The sequence below is a fragment of the Kryptolebias marmoratus genome, linkage group LG6, assembly GCF_001649575.2.
Source record: "Kryptolebias marmoratus isolate JLee-2015 linkage group LG6, ASM164957v2, whole genome shotgun sequence".
Lineage (NCBI taxonomy): Eukaryota > Metazoa > Chordata > Actinopteri > Cyprinodontiformes > Rivulidae > Kryptolebias > Kryptolebias marmoratus.
In genome coordinates, this window is record NC_051435.1 from 14,863,825 (window position 1) to 14,881,188 (window position 17,364).

At 44.0% G+C, this 17,364-nt stretch overlaps 3 protein-coding genes across 9 annotated transcripts in view; 2 read left to right on the top strand and 1 right to left on the bottom strand.

Annotated features, from left to right (window-relative positions):
• col4a2 (collagen, type IV, alpha 2) overlaps positions 1-6,065 on the top strand; it is a 53,554-nt gene extending 47,489 nt beyond the window's left edge. For all 3 annotated transcript variants that reach the window (XM_017410229.3, XM_017410228.2, XM_017410232.2), the window contains 11 exons: positions 48-155; positions 244-315; positions 509-634; positions 773-889; positions 1,706-1,867; positions 2,028-2,126; positions 2,452-2,598; positions 2,715-2,831; positions 3,138-3,329; positions 3,968-4,254; positions 5,013-6,065. In XM_017410229.3, coding sequence (XP_017265718.1) covers positions 48-155; positions 244-315; positions 509-634; positions 773-889; positions 1,706-1,867; positions 2,028-2,126; positions 2,452-2,598; positions 2,715-2,831; positions 3,138-3,329; positions 3,968-4,254; positions 5,013-5,267 — 1,682 coding nt within the window. In that variant the 3' untranslated portion in view covers positions 5,268-6,065. The remainder of the gene's footprint in view (positions 1-47; positions 156-243; positions 316-508; positions 635-772; positions 890-1,705; positions 1,868-2,027; positions 2,127-2,451; positions 2,599-2,714; positions 2,832-3,137; positions 3,330-3,967; positions 4,255-5,012) is intronic.
• On the bottom strand, positions 5,783-11,429 carry rab20 (RAB20, member RAS oncogene family). Its single transcript, XM_017410234.3, has 2 exons — positions 10,979-11,429; positions 5,783-7,245 (listed from the first exon to the last, which is right to left on the bottom strand). The coding sequence occupies exons 1-2, from the start codon at positions 11,166-11,168 to the stop codon at positions 6,659-6,661; spliced, it is 777 nt and encodes a 258-aa protein (XP_017265723.1). The 5' UTR covers positions 11,169-11,429; the 3' UTR covers positions 5,783-6,658.
• Positions 11,430-12,565: 1,136 nt separating this feature from the next.
• On the top strand, positions 12,566-16,923 carry naxd (NAD(P)HX dehydratase). 5 transcript variants are annotated; one of them, XM_025004691.2, is made up of 12 exons: positions 12,605-12,722; positions 13,437-13,989; positions 14,072-14,467; positions 14,641-14,791; positions 14,876-14,921; positions 15,002-15,090; positions 15,255-15,363; positions 15,454-15,504; positions 15,594-15,698; positions 15,786-15,906; positions 16,045-16,168; positions 16,647-16,923. In XM_025004691.2, exons 2-12 carry the CDS (start codon positions 13,479-13,481, stop codon positions 16,795-16,797), a joined length of 1,854 nt encoding a protein of 617 aa, XP_024860459.1. In that variant the 5' UTR covers positions 12,605-12,722; positions 13,437-13,478; the 3' UTR covers positions 16,798-16,923. The 5 variants fall into 5 exon arrangements, with proteins under 5 accessions (XP_017265598.1, XP_017265597.1, XP_024860459.1 ...); XM_017410107.3 differs by lacking the exon at positions 12,605-12,722 and having other exon boundaries at positions 12,913-13,989; XM_037976303.1 differs by lacking the exon at positions 12,605-12,722 and having other exon boundaries at positions 12,913-13,989; positions 15,786-15,929; positions 16,647-16,785.
• Positions 16,924-17,364: the final 441 nt, after the last annotated feature.

Genomic DNA, 17,364 nt, shown 5'->3' on the forward strand with positions numbered 1-17,364 from the left:
GATTTACATTTTATTTACATGAATTTGTTTTTTGTTTTTTTTTTCAGGCTCAGATGGGCAGAGAGGAACTCCTGGTAACCAAGGTGTAAAAGGATTTCCTGGATCTCCTGGAAAAGATGGACAACCAGGCTTTCCTGGCTTCACAGGAGTCAAAGGTGACAATATCAGACCAGTATACTCGTGCATATATTCTCAAGCATACTGTGTGTACTTTTTGTTTACCCTGTTATTGAATGTGTGCAGGCTACCCTGGTCTTAAGGGTCTCTATGGATTACACGGACTGAAGGGACCAAAGGGAGTGTCAGGAACACCAGGTACCAAATCTAAAGATAATAAAGAAATGAGTCGTTATGTTTGGATTTTTTTTTTTTATTCTAGACTCCAAAAATATCAAGCAAGTGTGTGTCTTTTTTAATTGAATATGTAATATTGCTGTTCTATTTTAGGTCTGATTTTGAAATAAGACTTTCTAATGCAGTTTGTGCTGCCTGGTTATGTTTCCTTCAGGTCTGGATGTTACCGGACCTGTTGGGGAGACGGGAGTTAAAGGAAAAAAGGGGGAGAGCGGCGAACTCAACAGTCAGTCTGGTACTCCTGGCATAGAGGGTTTGAAAGGTTTCCAGGGGCCTCAAGGTGAGCGACTTCCTTTATCCAAACGGGGACCACCAAAGGCCAAATAATGTAACAAATTCATCGCAGCACATGATGCATGCTGCAACATGATTATACTTTCCTAATGACTGACACAGTTTTGTGTTTTCATTTGTTCAGGTGACTTTGGCCAACCTGGAAGGCCAGGTCTCCCAGGCCTTGCAGGGACAGATGGGACTCCAGACACACCAGGATCGAGGGGGGATCCTGGATTTCCAGGAACGTCAGGATACCAAGGTAGACAAAATGTTTTACTAAGCTTGGAATCAAATATAAACTGTATTTCGTTTTACTTGATAGCATTGAATTAAATTGTTTACCTTCCTTTTAAAGAAATAGTTCAGATAATTTGAAGGGGAGTTCTGTGGATATGAACAATTTTATCTTACATGTTGTGGATAGTTTGGATAAATAAAGTCTAATCTGATTGGCTCGATGAGCGAACATCTAGTCCAAGTGGGCCAACACCAAAGTGGATAGGTGCCATCTTAAAACAACTTGTTAGCTCATCAGAGTTAACAAGTTGTCAGAGTTAAACATTTTTTTCACCAAACTGAGGTTGTTCAAAGACCTATCTGTTATTTGTTCATAAGCGTTCCACAGAATCACACTTTAATAGATCTAAACTTTTACTATAGCAAATAAACTAATACAATAAATGTATAAATTATATATTAATACAAATGAAATTGATCACAAATTCATTGTGGGTCAATATCCTTCAATACAGAAATACTTCAGCTTTTAAAAGAAAGTTTATTAGAGGGCAATTTTTTTTCTCCAATGCCTCATTTATTTTTCCATCATCTGTTTCTTTTTTTTTTACTGAATTATCAGAGTTGATATTAGAATGGATCACTGTAGTTTTCTGATCAAATCGGGTGCTGGTGCGTCATATAATTATGTGCTTTTTAAAATTTGAAACTACTTTAATTTTAGGTTGACTTAAAATGCACTTTGCTTATTATGATTCATCCTTTTTTTAACTGTTAGTGGATGTATTCATCCAGTTTAAATGTTTCCAGGAGTCCTGATTGATTTGCTTCGTTATAGGTTCTCCTGGAGCCAGAGGGTTGCCAGGTTTGGATGCTTTCCCGGGAGAGAAGGGCGTACCGGGAATAACAGGGTTTCCCGGATTCCCTGGTACTAAAGGTTTCAGAGGAGACTTTGGTCCAGCCGGATACCGAGGCCCTCACGGTGTCTCTGGGAGGAAAGGTATTAACTAAATAAAAGCATCTTTTTTTACTCAACAATCTTATTAGCTGCTCGATGTTCCAGCAGGTGTTGTCGGTGTAATGTCTTGTTTTGTAGTTTTTTTTATTTTGGTCAAACTTTCTTGAATTATGTAATAAAATACAAAATTATTTGTTTAAAGGGGGAAAAGGAGACCAAGGAGTCATGGGATTTCCTGGCCATATTGGCGTAAAGGGAGAAAGAGGGCCGGTGGGTCCCAAAGGAAACACTGGGTTCCCAGGTCAGTTATCAGCTCCTAATAAAAAGTCACAATAAATGTTCGGCTCTTCCAAAGTGTCTTTCTGCAGTGTTTTTGTGTTTTCCTTCATATATTCACTCAAACACTCAAAACACTCCTGCAGCCACTTTATGGGGTCATATCATATTATTTGTTCAATCACACACCGGTAGAAGGCAAAGTGTTGTTTGTGTGTTTTGCTTGTGCGTCGACACACCTTTAAGCATCAAACCACCTAAGCCACGAGTTCTCCTTCTCCTGTTTTCTTTTTTCTTCCAGGTTAGTTATAAAAAATAAAATAAAATTTAAAAAAAAATCTGTTCCACAGGTTTTCCCGGGCTATCAGGCAACCAGGGTCCAGCTCCGATACCCGTCAGAGTTCCAGGAGAGAGGGGACCTCCAGGACCGCAAGGCATCCAAGGACCACACGGGAATAGAGGGGAACCGGGACCACATGGGCCACCTGGAGATCAAGGTTACTCTTCAGAGGACATTTCATGTTGAACACTTTAGTCCAGGTCCAAACATGGGGACACCTATTGGTCACCTACATGTGCAGCACAGCAAAACATGTATCTGTTTATTGTGCAGGCTTCATAGGGCCCTACGGAGAGAGAGGTATGCCTGGGGTTAGTGGGACTCCGGGAGTGCCTGGATTCCGCGGAGAATTTGGGCAAACGGGTCACCCTGGTCTGCAAGGCCTGGAAGGTACGTCTGACAATGTGGGGCACTTTGGGATTAGGGTAATAATCTTGGATTAAAAGATTTAGAGCAGGAAACCGGTTACAAAGAAGGCTTGATTGTTATTTTTGGTGAAAGTTTAATTTCCTTACAACACGACTAAAGATTTGCCCTTTTTTTTAACTCATCATAGACGAACCAGAAAGTTTCAAATGCGTATGTGTCTTTAGGTGGTTATTGTAGCTGCACAGTTTTAGTTAATGTGCTTGTGGATGGTCTGTGGATTCGCTTCATATAGTTCTGTAGATTAATGTTAATGACTTCACCTAACAGGTCGCCGTGGTAACCCTGGTGTCTCCGGGTTACCTGGTATGCCTGGCCGCAGTGTCGGCGTGGGCTACTTGCTGGTGAAACACAGCCAGACGGTCGAGACCCCCATGTGTCCCGTGGGAATGTCCAAACTGTGGGACGGCTACAGCCTGCTGTACTTTGAGGGCCAGGAAAAGTCCCACAACCAAGACCTTGGTGAGTCCACGTAAGCCTCAAAACTCTGAGGTGATAATGGGACAAAGCAGCCGAAGGAAGACTTTAACGGACCTTTAGAAAGCCTGAAGAACTGTTGACCGAAACTATTTGAAAAGGTTATGGGAAAGTCTTGGAAGGAAACTGTTGCACAGTACTGTGTCTCACAGACCACCAAATCTTTTCCACTACTTGTCCCATCCTCATAATCTCATTCAAATCATCTGATTCGGTGCCTAAGTGAATAAACTTCATTTAAAATGCAGGACAAATGTTTACCTTTAAAGTTATTATTTGTTTTAATCTACTAGAAATCTGAAAACCTCTGCTAGAAATGATGGGAAGTTCTAAAACTGTCATTCCCATCAGATTTAATTAATGGTTTCTTAGAAAACAGTTTAGACTTTAAGAAGCTGGAATTTCCAAAATAGAAACCTCTTACCGTGAGCCTGTGTGGCTGGGGGAAAGTTCAGGAGATAAGCAGAAACACATCCTTCCAATTAAACACAGCATTGAGCTTTTTATTACCAATATAAATTCAGATTTATTAGACCACAATTTTATTTGTCTGAGACTTATTTTAAGACATGCTTCATAGCTTTTATTATTAAAACACTTGTTTTCTGTCTCCCACTCTTCAGGTTTGGCGGGCTCCTGCCTCCGACGCTTCAGCACCATGCCCTTCCTGTACTGCAACCCCGGAGACGTCTGTTACTACGCCAGCCGAAACGATAAGTCCTACTGGCTGTCCACCACTGCCCCGCTTCCCATGATGCCCGTGGAGGAAACGGAAATCAAACCGTACATAAGCCGCTGCTCCGTGTGCGAAGCGCCGTCGGTTGCGATCACGGTGCACAGTCAGGACACCAGCATCCCTCAGTGTCCGGTGGGCTGGCGCAGCCTGTGGATCGGCTACTCCTTCCTCATGGTGAGTTCCAGTCTCAGGTGGAGATTTTTCCAACATCAGAAAACCAGAAGTGACGTGTCCAAGACAGCTAACACCATTATACATTAATAGGAATTTGTCAAACATTAATATAACTAAAAGTAAAGTCAAATGTTGGTATAGTTGCTTTGCAGATAAAAGTGGTTCCCTACTCTGAAATGGGATAAACTGAAGCTTAATTTTATCTTATTTATTCAGGTGAAAACCACTTTTTTGCAACACTGAGCTAGTCTTGAGTCTTATTTTACCTTTAACCTTTCTGAAGTGGTTCTGAGTGAAAACTTTACGACATTTCCTCAGGTCCTTGAAAGTTTATTTCGCGCATTTGTAGCTTTTTAAAGTCAATTTTAACCCAGTTTTGTTTCCTCTATACTTCGTTTTGTTCACTGACCCATAAAAAACAGCTTTGATAACTTTACCTCTCGGTTTTTGTGGTTTTATTGTTGATCTGTGTAGCTCATTCAACAGTGATGTAACTTTCAATGATTTGCAAGTAACTCTGCACTAATGAGCCTCAAATCCTACCACAGATTTCCAAACATCTTCTTTTGATTAGTCAAACAAAAGCAGCTTTCTACTTTAGCTAAGTCTGTTTTAAACAAGAAAGGTTTTCCCCTCTTTTTTTGTAAAATGAGGTCATTTTTTGTGGTTTTAATCTCTGTATAAATGTCTCAACACCTAACAATCTTCATGTACACTTGACCTGACCTGACTCTCCCTGTCACCTTTGTCCCCTGCAGCACACAGCGGCAGGAAACGAAGGCGGCGGGCAGTCCCTGTCGTCGCCCGGTTCCTGCCTGGAGGACTTCCGCACGGCGCCATTCATCGAGTGCAACGGGGCCAAAGGCACGTGCCACTACTTCGCCAACAAGTACAGCTTCTGGCTGACGATCATGAACCAGGACTTCCACTCTCAGCCGGCGTCACAGACACTAAAAGCGGGCCAGCTCCTTTCGCACATCAGCCGCTGCCAAGTCTGCATGAAGAACCTGTGAGAGAGACTTGAATTGTATTTTTTTTGTTTTTTTGCAATGACTCTGTGATGCCTTCAGGATGCACTGTATATAAAACGAGAGAAGCCCTGTAACGAGAACAACTCAAATATGAGACAAAAGTTAATTTTATTATGTGTTGAATATGTTTTGGTGCTTACTTTTTAACTTATTACCTCAGCTATACCCGTTAACCATCCGAGATCGTAAATTACAGCTGAACCAAAGATGCACAGGTCTACGTATCCACCGCTTCAGTTTAACCACACCTTCCGGTGGTTTAGGCTCCACAGCTCGCCGTAAAGCCACTAACGCTTCCTCCCAGCCACATACGGTTTTATTACCCCGCTTTGTTTTCTGCTGCATGTACAAAGCTTAGTTTTTAAAATTACAGTAACCTTGTTTTTATGCATGTATCAACAACTGCTAAATCATCTTTATCTTTTCATGTGTTCACACAATGCACTGATTCTGTTTATGCCATGAAGTGAAACGAAGCTTTAAATACAGAGCTTGTCTTTTTTTTTTTCTTAAACCACAGATACTTTCAGCTACAGTGTTGTTTTTTTAAGCTGCACTGACTTCTCAACAGGCCAGAACGTAAACACACAGGATCACTGATCCAGGGTCAGATTACAGCCTTTTACAGAGTTTAGAAAACAGGCGAATTGTTCCACGTCACCTCGGCGTAACGGTTTAAAAAAATAATCCAATAAAACATTTAAAAGATCTGCTTTACTTGTACCAAAATGATCATTTCTAACAAGACTGTTTTCTCAAATAAAAGTATATATTTTTAAACGACTTCACCGTTCCACTTTTAAATGTGACAAAATAGTCATATGCAAAATAAAACTCTTTATTATCACAGTACTTTTTAAAAAGTTCAACGGGGATATTTTACACTCATTTGCTCAATAAAATATAAAGATCAATATCAAGACTGATTTGTGATTAAAATGATCAACAGTGGAATGTGTCACCCTGCTAACGATTAGTGCAGTTAAATCTGTGAAATTATAAGAGTAAAACATTTGCAAAGAGCAGTGATTGTCTTTATTTTTTCTTTCCTGCTCTGAGACATCTTTGGGACACATTAAGTGCAGTTTCAGTCATTAAAGTGGAAGGTTGTAGACATTAGTGATATTTCCCTTCCTCATAAAGAAAGAAGCTAAATTTCTCCGATCATCATCTATATTTGCTCCTCCTGACAATCTTCACAGCATTAAGAACGTGTGTGTTCGTGTGCACGTGTGTGTGTGTGTGTTGTCTGTTGAGCCTCGGTTCAGGTGAAACATTAGTACCATCACGGGATGAATCTGGTGCTCAGACTAACACGCTGATTGTTAAAAACGAGTCTGCTGGCGGAAGCCTCTTGGCTCCTGTTTTGGTTCCTAACAGCAGGAGGATCTGGACCGCTTGTTGCCGACTTCTTCTAGATCCACCGTCGGCGACTCCTTGTCCTCGTTCCTCTTCCTCAGGATGGACGGCAGCACCAGGTCGAACAGCGTCTCGAACAGAGCGTCCACGTTGTAGCCGGTCTTGGCGCTCGTCTCGAAGCACATCTTGTCCGCCGGCAGCTTGCTCGTCTCGTCCAGACCTTTGTACCGCATGATTCTGCCGTAAAGAGCCACCGCGTCCTCGAGTGTCACCTGTTTGCGAAGCACCGAGCCGGAGAGGGACACGGGCGAGGCCGGGGCCGCCTGCAGCTCTGTCCTCTCCTCCTCGTCGCCGGCGGCGGCGGTGGATCGATCCTCAGAAAGTCCGTCGGAGTCCTGGGACAGCTGGGCTTTGGCGTCCGTGAGATCCACCTTGTTTCCCACTAAAGCGTAGATGCAGTCGTGGTTAGCGGTGTCGGTCAGCGACAGGAAGCGCTCCTCCAGCTCGCCGAGGCTCTGCCAACTCGTGACGTCGTAGGTGAGGATGATGGCGGCTGCGCCTCGGCAGTACATGGAGCCCAAACCGTGGAACTGTTCCCGGCCTGAGGAGACAGGAGGTCAATGGGTCATGAGAAGCAACTTAACCTGAAACCCACAAACGACAACAACGTGCTGTAGGAGTTTCCCTCTGCTTCAGTGTTTCATGTAGCTGATTCGTAGGCGTACACAAGCCCTTCAGAAACAGAGCGCAGCGTAGGAGCAGCAAAGGGAGTTTTGTGTACGACGGTCAGCAGTCTGGGAACACAAACTTCCTTTGTTGCTGAAATATGCAGATTCTTCAAAGAGCTCATTGTGTTTGGATACAATGATACAGCAGGGAACATCTGAGCGATGTGTTTAGGTTTCATTATTTGTTTTACTTTGGTCAAACTAATGACGTTTAATACAGCAGGACAGTAATAAGTTTGACCCTTTAAGAAGGATTAAATATTTAAAAGAAGATTAATGAACACAGAGAGATCAAACTAAGGCTTTTTACTGTTATTCCACAAAAATAGCAACTGTTCAATTATCAATAATTAAGTTTTTAATCCATCAAATTAGTGACAGATCATTAGTTAGTTTTGCTTTACACGAGCATAAACCCCACTGCGGCCCATTCTGACTGTTTGCTCAACATTTTCACTGATTTTTACACCTTTTGGGGGTCTTCCAGTAAATATATAAAAGATGTTTGCAACAAAGAAGACCTGAGGCCTGCAGTTTATATAATAACAATCTGCAGCAAAGCTGAAACAGCCCGCTGCAGTCAGATCAGTTCTTTGTTCCATTTTTAGACCTCCTGTCTACAGAGATTTCCTTTTTTATGCTGTTAACTCTAGTAAGTCACAGAAAAGACAACTACTGAGTCATTTTAGTGTTTTTAGGAAACACTGTTTAATGCAAACAGGAAACAGACGGGTGTTATTCATGACAGTCAAGCACCATCTTAAAAACTTGACATTAGATTGAAACTGAAAGGGTAAAAAAAAAAAAACTATCAGAAGGAAAAACGTCTCAATGAACCTGTCCAGAAACTTCCTTCTCTTTCACGGCTTTACGGTTGAAGCTGTGAAACAATAACTCTGAAGTGACTCAGCCGTGCTGATCTGTCGTTTCTCCCCCGCGCCGACTGACCGCAGGTAACAGCGAGCCGCGGCAGAGGTCACGGCTCGCGAGGCGGCACACAGGCAGGAAGTGGCTTGGCGGCGACATGGCCTGGCGTGCTTTATCTCCTCGGCCCACCAGCCCCAGTCCTTGGGGGAAACGTGCCTGTCACCAAAGGAGGTTTACTGGAATTCGTGTTTACACAATGCAAGAATGTGGAGCAGTTTGGAGATTAATAAAAAAAAAAAAGCTGAAACAACATGAGCCGTTCCCGTCACGAACCGGCGTCGGGGCTGGAGCGTTTAAGGCCTAACGATAAATGACAGCTGGGTTTATCAGTCACTGCTGGGCAGATAAGTATGTGAGAGTTCAAGATGACTAAGCGGGGGCTTTTTGTGGTTAAACAAGCAAGTGGAAACAACACTGGAGGTTTGTGACAAACTATCTGCCAAACTGCAGGCAGCAGAAACTAATATATGGTGCTGTTTAACATGTTACACTTTTATTTTACCAATTACTCGTCAAAATACAACGTTTTCAATCCAAGGTTATGCCACGAGTATAAGCCCACAAATACTTTCATAATTCAAACAACCTCCATTTAAAAGCCTCCCAATAAAAGTGGACGCCTGTTTGCTTTTTGTGCTTTCTAATTTATGAACTTTAGACAGCAGATAAACAGTCATCATGAGAACAACCTGTATGAAAGGTCATTTATAAGTGATATTTGTGAAAAGCCTGACTATTTCACTCATTTTCATGATCATTTTTAAAGTTTTGATTTTTGTCTGTTTAGCTACTTGTCATTCTGGCATAAAGACAACAACAAACAAGATGATTCCCAGTGAGCTGAAAACGTGACAAACAGCTGAAGGGCGGAGGGTTTCTCTGGTTTCTGCTGGATTGTTTTCTTAAAGCCGTTCCTTTCAGACACGGTTCATCTGCCGCAGATACCGCTTAGGCCTGAAACTTCTTCTTTCGTCCTCCGTTTGGCCACTTTCCTCATTTTTAGGCACACGTTGCACAATGTGCTGCCACTGTCCGGCACAGAAAACTGTTCTTACAGACCCCCACCCTCCCCAGAAAGCCCGAAGAGCTCAAACCTCTTGGAAGGAAAAAAGACAGAAATTTAGAGGTTTTTTTTAGCTTTCCAGCAGAATAAAGAAAGAGCGCCTCCTGACTCACGCTGCCACGGATGCTCAAAACCATTTTAATTTAAAAATATATCTATTTTTTTACAGATAAATACTGATGATTCATATCCTGATCTCATTACCAGCACTCCAGGTTCGAACGTAATTCAACTGAACGCACTTTTTCAACTTGAAGCCATTTTAAAGTCTCTATAACGGAGCAAATATGGGATATTTCAGTGGTTATCACTGTGAAGGCCTTACAGCAGGGAGTTAGCAACAAAATACACTTTAAGGCAGGGATTCTCAACTGGTGGGTCATGGGCCTTTGCCTGGACAAAAAGCAACCCTCTGATTGTTGTCAGCCTTATAGGTAATGTCTGAATAAGGCTAATAAATATTCACTGGAGTCCTACTTCTAGGTATTTTCACTTTTGTGCGTGAAAGTAAAGAGTCTGTTTAAAAGAAAAAGATTTTAAAAAAAGAGGCTGAAGCTACTGAAGAGTTTTGGTTTTGCTCTAACCGAGCCTATAAGGAAGCACAGCGTCTCCCTTCTCGAGCGCGACCACTCGCTGCTCGTTTCGGTTCATTGCCACACTTGGCAAACGTAGCCACCTTTCAATTCCATGACTTTTGAGAAGTCTGCCTCGATTCGGGACACGTCGCTGGGAACCACCAGCTTTAGGGTCCAGAACATGTGAGTGTGTTTTGCAAAAAAAAAAAAAAGTTCTTTGATTGGGTCACTTTAGCCCAGTATTGAGCAATGGAGCACATGACGAGACACACAGTGATTCCATGATCCACCGTGCAGGAAACGATGAATGGCTGAACATTTGCACCTCGACCTAAAGGCATAGTTACCAAAAAAAAAAAAAACAACAGAAAGGTAAAATGGGATTCACAACAATAAGGCAAGGCTTTAAAACAGAGCCTGTGGTGCACTTTGGTTGGCCGCAGATGTAAGAGTCACATGCTGAAGTTAAAACTTCCCAGAGCTTCAAATAGGTCTCGGCGAATGATAAACTCAAAGCTACTTTTTATAGACACAAAGTCCATAAAAATAAGACTATTTGTTTTGCCCTGCATCAGTCAGACAAACTTGCAGCTCCGAAGGAAAGCCCAGAACCCAGAAAGGACCTCAGATATGCTGATATGAAACTAAAACTTGAGCTGTTTTAGTTTCATATCAGCCTCTGGTCACTTTATTGATGCCAGTCTATTATTATTTAACTCTGAATTTAGGATTAACCATTTAAAACCAACATTTTGTGTGCCCACTGTTGATCTCAAACAAACTAGATGAACAAGTTTCCCCATTTGCCTAAACATTAAAAGAGTTTAAATGTAAATCTTTGATGATTTGGCCCCCAGTGTTGGATTATTGGGTTGTTTTTGCCTCATGTGTGGCCTAAAAGGGGTTGATTGTGTTGAGTTTTCTCGTGTTGTTCCTAGCAGAGGTCACGTGCTGCAGATTGCCTCAGGTGGAGTCCCGCTCCCACAGGTAATTCAAACGGAGGAAGAGTAATAAGCTCAGAATAATAAAACGTGGTGTTACCCGCTGTGTCCCAGATGGAGATGTTGTAAGGCCCCCACTGCTTGAGGTAAAACGCGCCTCCGACGGTGCTGACGGTGTCCTTAAACTTCCTCTCCATGTATCTGTGGAGCAGCGACGTCTTCCCCACGTTCATGTCGCCCAGCAGGACTACCTTCACGTCGGGCTTCTTCATCTTCGACATGTCGGGCATGTTGGGGAGCCCCAGTCCCGCTTACAGCACCGCGGGGTGGAGGTCCTGGTTAACCCCCGGCGACGAAGAAACAAGAGGAGGAGGAGATACGCGGTCTGAGTCGCGAGTTTTAACAGCTAAACGTCATTTTATGAAAAAAGCAGCTGGTTTCCGCGACATGAGCGGCCAGTCTCTGGCTCGTTCTCCAGTCCGGAGTGAGAGCGTGAACTTTAAAAAGTCAAGCGACGCCAAACAGGAAGTTGGAGAAGAAGTGAGCCGAGGGCAGGCTTTACCCAGAGTTCTGACTTACAGGCTCCTCGTCTGAACGCGATGGTCAAGTGAGGCCCGCGGGCCTGGAGGGGGCTCGGATTCAGGTCTGCAGTTCTTCAGCTCTGAAGTGGGACATGTTTTCCAGCCTGCAGTAAATTAAAAACATACAAATGTTCTGCAAATCAGGGCTGTGTTGTGCGACTGTGTCTCCAAAATGACAGATCATCATTGAACTGTCTAATAAATTAACATAAGAAGTAGGATTAATTTAATATATAAATTAATTACAATAAATATGATACTAAACAGTCTAATTAGGCCTTAACTGTTCACCAATTTATTATTACTATTAATAATAGTAGTAGTAGTAAAAATAGTAGTAGTCGTTATTGCAGTAGTAGAAATAGTAGATGTTTATGTTATTGTAGTAGTAGTAAAAAATAATAGTAGTAGTTTTAGTAGTAGAAGAAATAGTAGTAAAAATGCTATTACTTCAGTTGCACTGTTGATGATTGCATAGGAAGTGTGTAAACTGCTCTACCAGCTTTGCTTGAATCAGCGGCAGCAAGAAGAGGATTGTAAACTCAGAAGGGTTCTTAAATAAACCAGTAACTTGTTCCTAAGAGGCGTGGAATCACAAACATCTGAGAGCGTCTGATTAGTTGACCCCAGTGTTGTACAAACCACATCTGCTGTTAAGTTAATCAGTTAAATAAACACTGTTAAATAAGACAGTTTTACCCACAAGACAAAACACAGGGCATAAATGACCCATGGACCTAATCTGATCAGATTGGATCAGTTGTAGTTTTTAAACTTCATCAATTAACTCAAATAATTTAACCCCTTTGAAAGCAATAATTAAACAAACAGTTCAGACATAAACTCACCATTGTTTCTAACCTAAATGAAACATATATTGACGAGTAAAGATTAGAATAATGACCGTGAAGTTTCATTATTTTCTTAGTAGTTCTCATAAAAAGTGTTTCCCTCATTTATACTTTAAGTCTCACCTTACAAAAATATTTATTGTGTCTTAAAACAAGTGATTATTAACGTTATTGACAAGATTTAAAAATATTGAAACTTTGTCGTGATATTCCCAAAGCGACTACATTTGAAAGCACTTCCGGTTTGTCTGCTAGCAGAGGTGCAGCGTCGGTTTGTTTTGACACCGGGTTGTCCGAGGAGCCTCTGAACGCACCACCGCCGTTCTCTTCTGGGTCCGCTCCGGGTCAGGACGCCTCATGATCAGGAGCTTTTGTGTGCACTTTTCGGCGTTGAAACGCAGTTCCCGTTTAGGTAAGAAGGACTCTGCAGGGTGAAGGGGGGGTCCTCCAGGCGTGGAGAAGCTCAGACCGTCAGTGGCAGCAGTTTCACAAAAAAACGACGATGCTTCAGCAACAGATTCAGACGCCGTTTTCGTTTTCGTTGATCACACTCGCGCTGTCGATTCTCGCCACGCTCATCTTTTTGAACGAGAAAGGTAACGTGAAGGAAACCATTTGAGATTTTATTTTATTTTATTCTTTATCACCGCTGTGTTGTGGCTAAATTAGGGTTAGCTGGTCTTTTAGGCGAGCCGCCCGTAAGTATCCGCGGACTTTAGGACCCAGCAGACACCTCACCGACGGGGCGGGCGGTAAAAAATTAACCTCAGAGGACTGATCAGAGGTCAGTTTGGAAATTCCGTCAATGGAGGCAAAGGTTGCGCTAACGGCTCCGGAAGCTGACCCCTATTCAGTTTGTCCCCGAAAATACCGAGCTACGCATTTTTATCACGACGTGAGGGGATAAACAGAGACTGCGAGGGTTCGGCTAGCACACGCAGAGTTCGCCTCCTCCCGGTTTTGTTATGAACCCAAAGTTTAAGGCTAAATTTGTCGCCGCTTCAAGGACTTCCTGTGAGCTAGTATCAAAATGGCCACTGGACGCTGTTCGGGTTAGCTGCGTCCCGCCGCTTTGATGCAGCTCTGGATCTGACCTCCTTCGTTATTCTGCCGTGTCAACATTCAGCTCCCCGGGCTGGGGGAACGAGACCGGTTCGGTCCAGCTAGGATGCTAGTCAACACGACGCGGGGCTTCCTGTGGTCGGACGTGGAGACGCGGACCTTGTTGAACATCTGGGGGGAGCAGGACATCCAGGCGGCGCTGGATGGAAACTTCCGAAACAGCTTCGTGTACCGCGACGTCTCCCGCAGGCTGGGGGCCATGGGCTTCGAGAGGACGCCCGAGCAGTGCAGGGTGCGGATCAAAAGCCTCAAGCGCCAGTACCTGTTGGCCAAGGAGGGGAACCTGCGGAACAACGGGCAGTACCACAAGATCTGCAAGTTCTACGACGTCATGGAGAGGATTCTGAGCAACCGGCCGGCTCTCGACGCGCAGGAGCTGATGATGGAGAGCGGGGCGGGAGCGGAGGAGGCCGGGGACGGCCTGGAGGAGGATGGAGAGGATGCTCAGGACGTGGAGAGCACAGGAGAGTGTCCCTACCCTGCTGAGACTGAAGTCAAGCTGGAATACCCGACTGTCCCCATCCCTGTCCCACTTAAAGTCACAGTTGGCAACAACAGTAAGCGCTTTCTCCATATCTTTTACATTCTCCTGCTGCTGGAGTGATGAGAAAAGTTTCTAAATCGCCCCCTTTCCTTTAGGCACCACATCGAGACCCCAGAATAGCAGCCAGTCGGCCGGCAATCTGCCCGCGAGGACGCCCAAGCGGCCCAGGAAGCGGCGCTCCAACTTCCCCATGGAGAAGCTGATGGAGCAGTTCCTGGAGCAGAGCGCCCAAGCCGAGGAGAGCTTCTACCGCGTGGAGGAGCAGCGCCTGCAGGTGGAGGACCGCCGCCGCGAGACGGAGCACGCCCGCGAGCTGCACATGCTCCAGATGCTCGCCCAGATGTTCGCCGGCATCTCCTCGGCCAGACCGGGCTCGGCGGCAAAGGCGGCCGACCCTCGGGCCCGCGCCCCGGTCTTCGCCAGCGCCTCCCCGTCGCACACGCGTGGACGCGCTTCGCCCAAGAAAGACTCTTTGAGCGCAGACGCATTAGGTATTGTCTCGGGCGTCGTGGAGGTGGAGCGCGTGTGGAGGAAGTCAAACACGAGTCGGCTGTAGTGTCATCCTGATCCAACATTTAACAAAAAAAAAAAGAATGGATTGACACAAATAAAGTCAAATCCGTTTTGTTTTTCTACGTTAAAACTCTCCTGTTTGTTTCCTCAGTGTTTGAGCGCTACAACAGTTTGGGCTCGTCTTCGCACAGAGCCATGGACGAGGAAGTCTTCTCACTGGTGAAGAGCGTCGTCCCTCCACTGACATCCAAGAAGCACAAGGGACAAGACGGGCGAATTGGGATCATCGGAGGATGCCAAGAGTATGCTGCAAATGCAACAACAAAGAAAAGATGATATTGCATGGAAACGTTTGCACTCAATCTTTTTCATTTCTTTCCATAAAGCTACACCGGAGCGCCGTACTTTGCTGCCATTTCTGCACTCAAAGTGGTGAGCTGCAATTCTGAGCGCTGATGTTTTACAGCTGAGCTTTGAGTCAAAGTCAGCACCTTTTTTTTTTCTATTTTCAGGGGGCTGACTTGTCTCACGTGTTCTGCACGAAAGATGCTGCGACTGTGATAAAATCATACAGCCCCGAGCTGATAGTGCACCCTGTTCTGTAAGTACGAGCCCACATCCATCTGTAATTAAATACCACTTGGGCAGGGCGTGAAATATTGCAGGATTTTTCAATCGGATCGCTGTGTGTTAGTTTGGCTCAGACGCAACTTGTCAGATTTATTTGTTTTTGTTTTGACTGTGTGTGTGTGTGTGTGTGTGAAGGGACAGCCCGAACGCAGTGGAAGAAATCGAGAAGTGGCTCCCAAGACTCCACAGCCTCGTTGTGGGACCTGGTCTGGGCAGAGAAGACTCTTTACTGAAAACAACCAAGGCATGTGGAAGATGCTCAAAAGAGATCCAATATGTCTGACGGTAATGCGTGTCTCGGACAAACAGGTGGATAATTCGTTCTCTTTTTCAGGAGGTGATCGAGAGGTCCAAAGCAAGAGATATTCCCATAGTTATTGACGCAGTAAGTGTTGGATTAAAATCCAGTTTGAGCTGCTGGAACACACGAGCTCCTTTGTGCGGAGTCATTCAGGCGTCGCTTGTTTTCAACAGGATGGATTATGGCTTGTTACACAACAACCATCTGTCATCCAGGGGTACCAGAAGGGTATCCTCACACCCAACTTCATGGAGTTCACTCGACTGTTTGAGGCACTGGTGGGTTTGTTTTCGGCGGAGTTCTGTCGGTCAACGTCTCGTGCCAGTTCTTTGCGCTGACGTGGGTTTCCGTGCTGTCATTTTTAGCACCACGAGCCCCTGAACAGCAGCGACCATTCGCGCAGCGTCATGCAGCTCAGCGGTGCTATGGGCAACCTCACTCTGGTGCTGAAGGGTGAACAGGACCTCATTTCAGACGGCAGTAAGGGTCGGTATCAAACACAACTTCAGGCATGTTTTTAAACTCTCCCAGTTGACCTTGTTCAATGTTATAAATCTGTAGTCTGGGAAGCTTTGGAGCATCTTTTATTTTTGGTGACTTTATGTTGTGTGATACTGTTTTTAGTGTACTCGTGTAGTGTTGAAGGCAGTGGGAGACGATGCGGTGGACAAGGTGATCTCCTGTCCGGATCTATGGGAGTCCTGGCGCACTGGGCTCATTCTGCTGCAGCAGCAGGAGCGATCAGAAGGTGAGGGCTCCATTAAATTTAAATATTCACATCGTCAGACAAGATAAATGTTACGGTGAAAGCAGCATTTCTTGAAGCATTTCTTCACCTTAGCTACCAAAGTTTTAAACAGAGGCCTTGTGCGAGCTGTTGGTGCTTGGAGCATGTGGGAATGACTCTCAGCTACTACCACAACACATTTTAGCTCAATATCTGTAGAACTGACTGAGTTGTAGCCATTTTTGTATTTCCAGCTGGTTGTGGCAGCCTTGTTGATTTGAGTTGACTTCACCTGTAGATGGATATCCAAGCATCACTTTTTGAGCGTTTGACTTAAATTCATCCAGTGGTTCATGAAGTATTTAGCTAACAGACAAACACACACACAGAGGCAGATATAACATTGTGAGAAAGTTAAATTAAAAAAGCAGCAGATAGATTTGTATCTGATAACTGTAGAGTCTGTGTTTCCTAATGCCTGACTTTTACTTTCTTTCAGTATGAATCCATCGGTGGTTGCAGCATTCGGTGCGTGTTCGCTTACCAGACAGTGCAACAGCCAAGCGTTTCAGCGACACGGCAGGTCCACCACCACCTCAGACATGATCCAGGAGATCGGTCCGGCCTTCAGGAAGCTGTTTGAAACCTGAAAAATCTAACTTCCAGTATAAAGCTATATTACAGTAAACATTTAAATGTGTTCTTAACATGCTGAATAAAGGTCAGAGTGTGGACCGTCTGGTCAAACAAAGCACTTTGAATCTGGTAAACAAAAATATGCACTTGGTTGTTTATTTTAAGTATATTAAATAAAACTTAAACAAAAATAAAACAAATACTCAGTTATGTCACTGGAATAGTCCAGTGGAAATGCATCCAATTCACAAACGAGTATGGGTTAATAACATATAATTAGTAAATCGTAAGCTTGTTTTAGTTTTAAAATTAAATTTAAAATTCAATTTGGAAACCAGTCCATTATGACGGGAAGTCTATGCTGGCGACTGCCACAAGATGGCGATGTTGGCTCATCAAACATGGTGAATATGTCTACACAAAAACTGCTGCAATAGGTGCAATAGGTTTTTAGGTGACTTTGACCACAAACGCTGTAAGTGTATAGTAATGCAATAAGTCCGTATTCCACTTGAAAGAAATGTTCTTATGTCACAAACTAGTTCATTTTTTTACCATTTCTGGGGAGGTTTCATACGATA

Coding starts and splice junctions, on each gene's coding strand:
- naxd (XM_025004691.2), top strand. CDS start 13,479: ATGCTAGTCAACACGACGCGGGGCTTCCTGTGGTCGGACGTGGAGACG. Junction 14,468..14,640: donor TTTGAGCGCAGACGCATTAG/GTATTGTCTCGG, acceptor TTGTTTCCTCAG/TGTTTGAGCGCTACAACAGT. Junction 15,505..15,593: donor TTCCCATAGTTATTGACGCA/GTAAGTGTTGGA, acceptor TGTTTTCAACAG/GATGGATTATGGCTTGTTAC.
- rab20 (XM_017410234.3), bottom strand. CDS start 11,168: ATGCCCGACATGTCGAAGATGAAGAAGCCCGACGTGAAGGTAGTCCTG. Junction 7,246..10,978: donor CTCCATCTGGGACACAGCGG/GTAACACCACGT, acceptor CTGTCTCCTCAG/GCCGGGAACAGTTCCACGGT.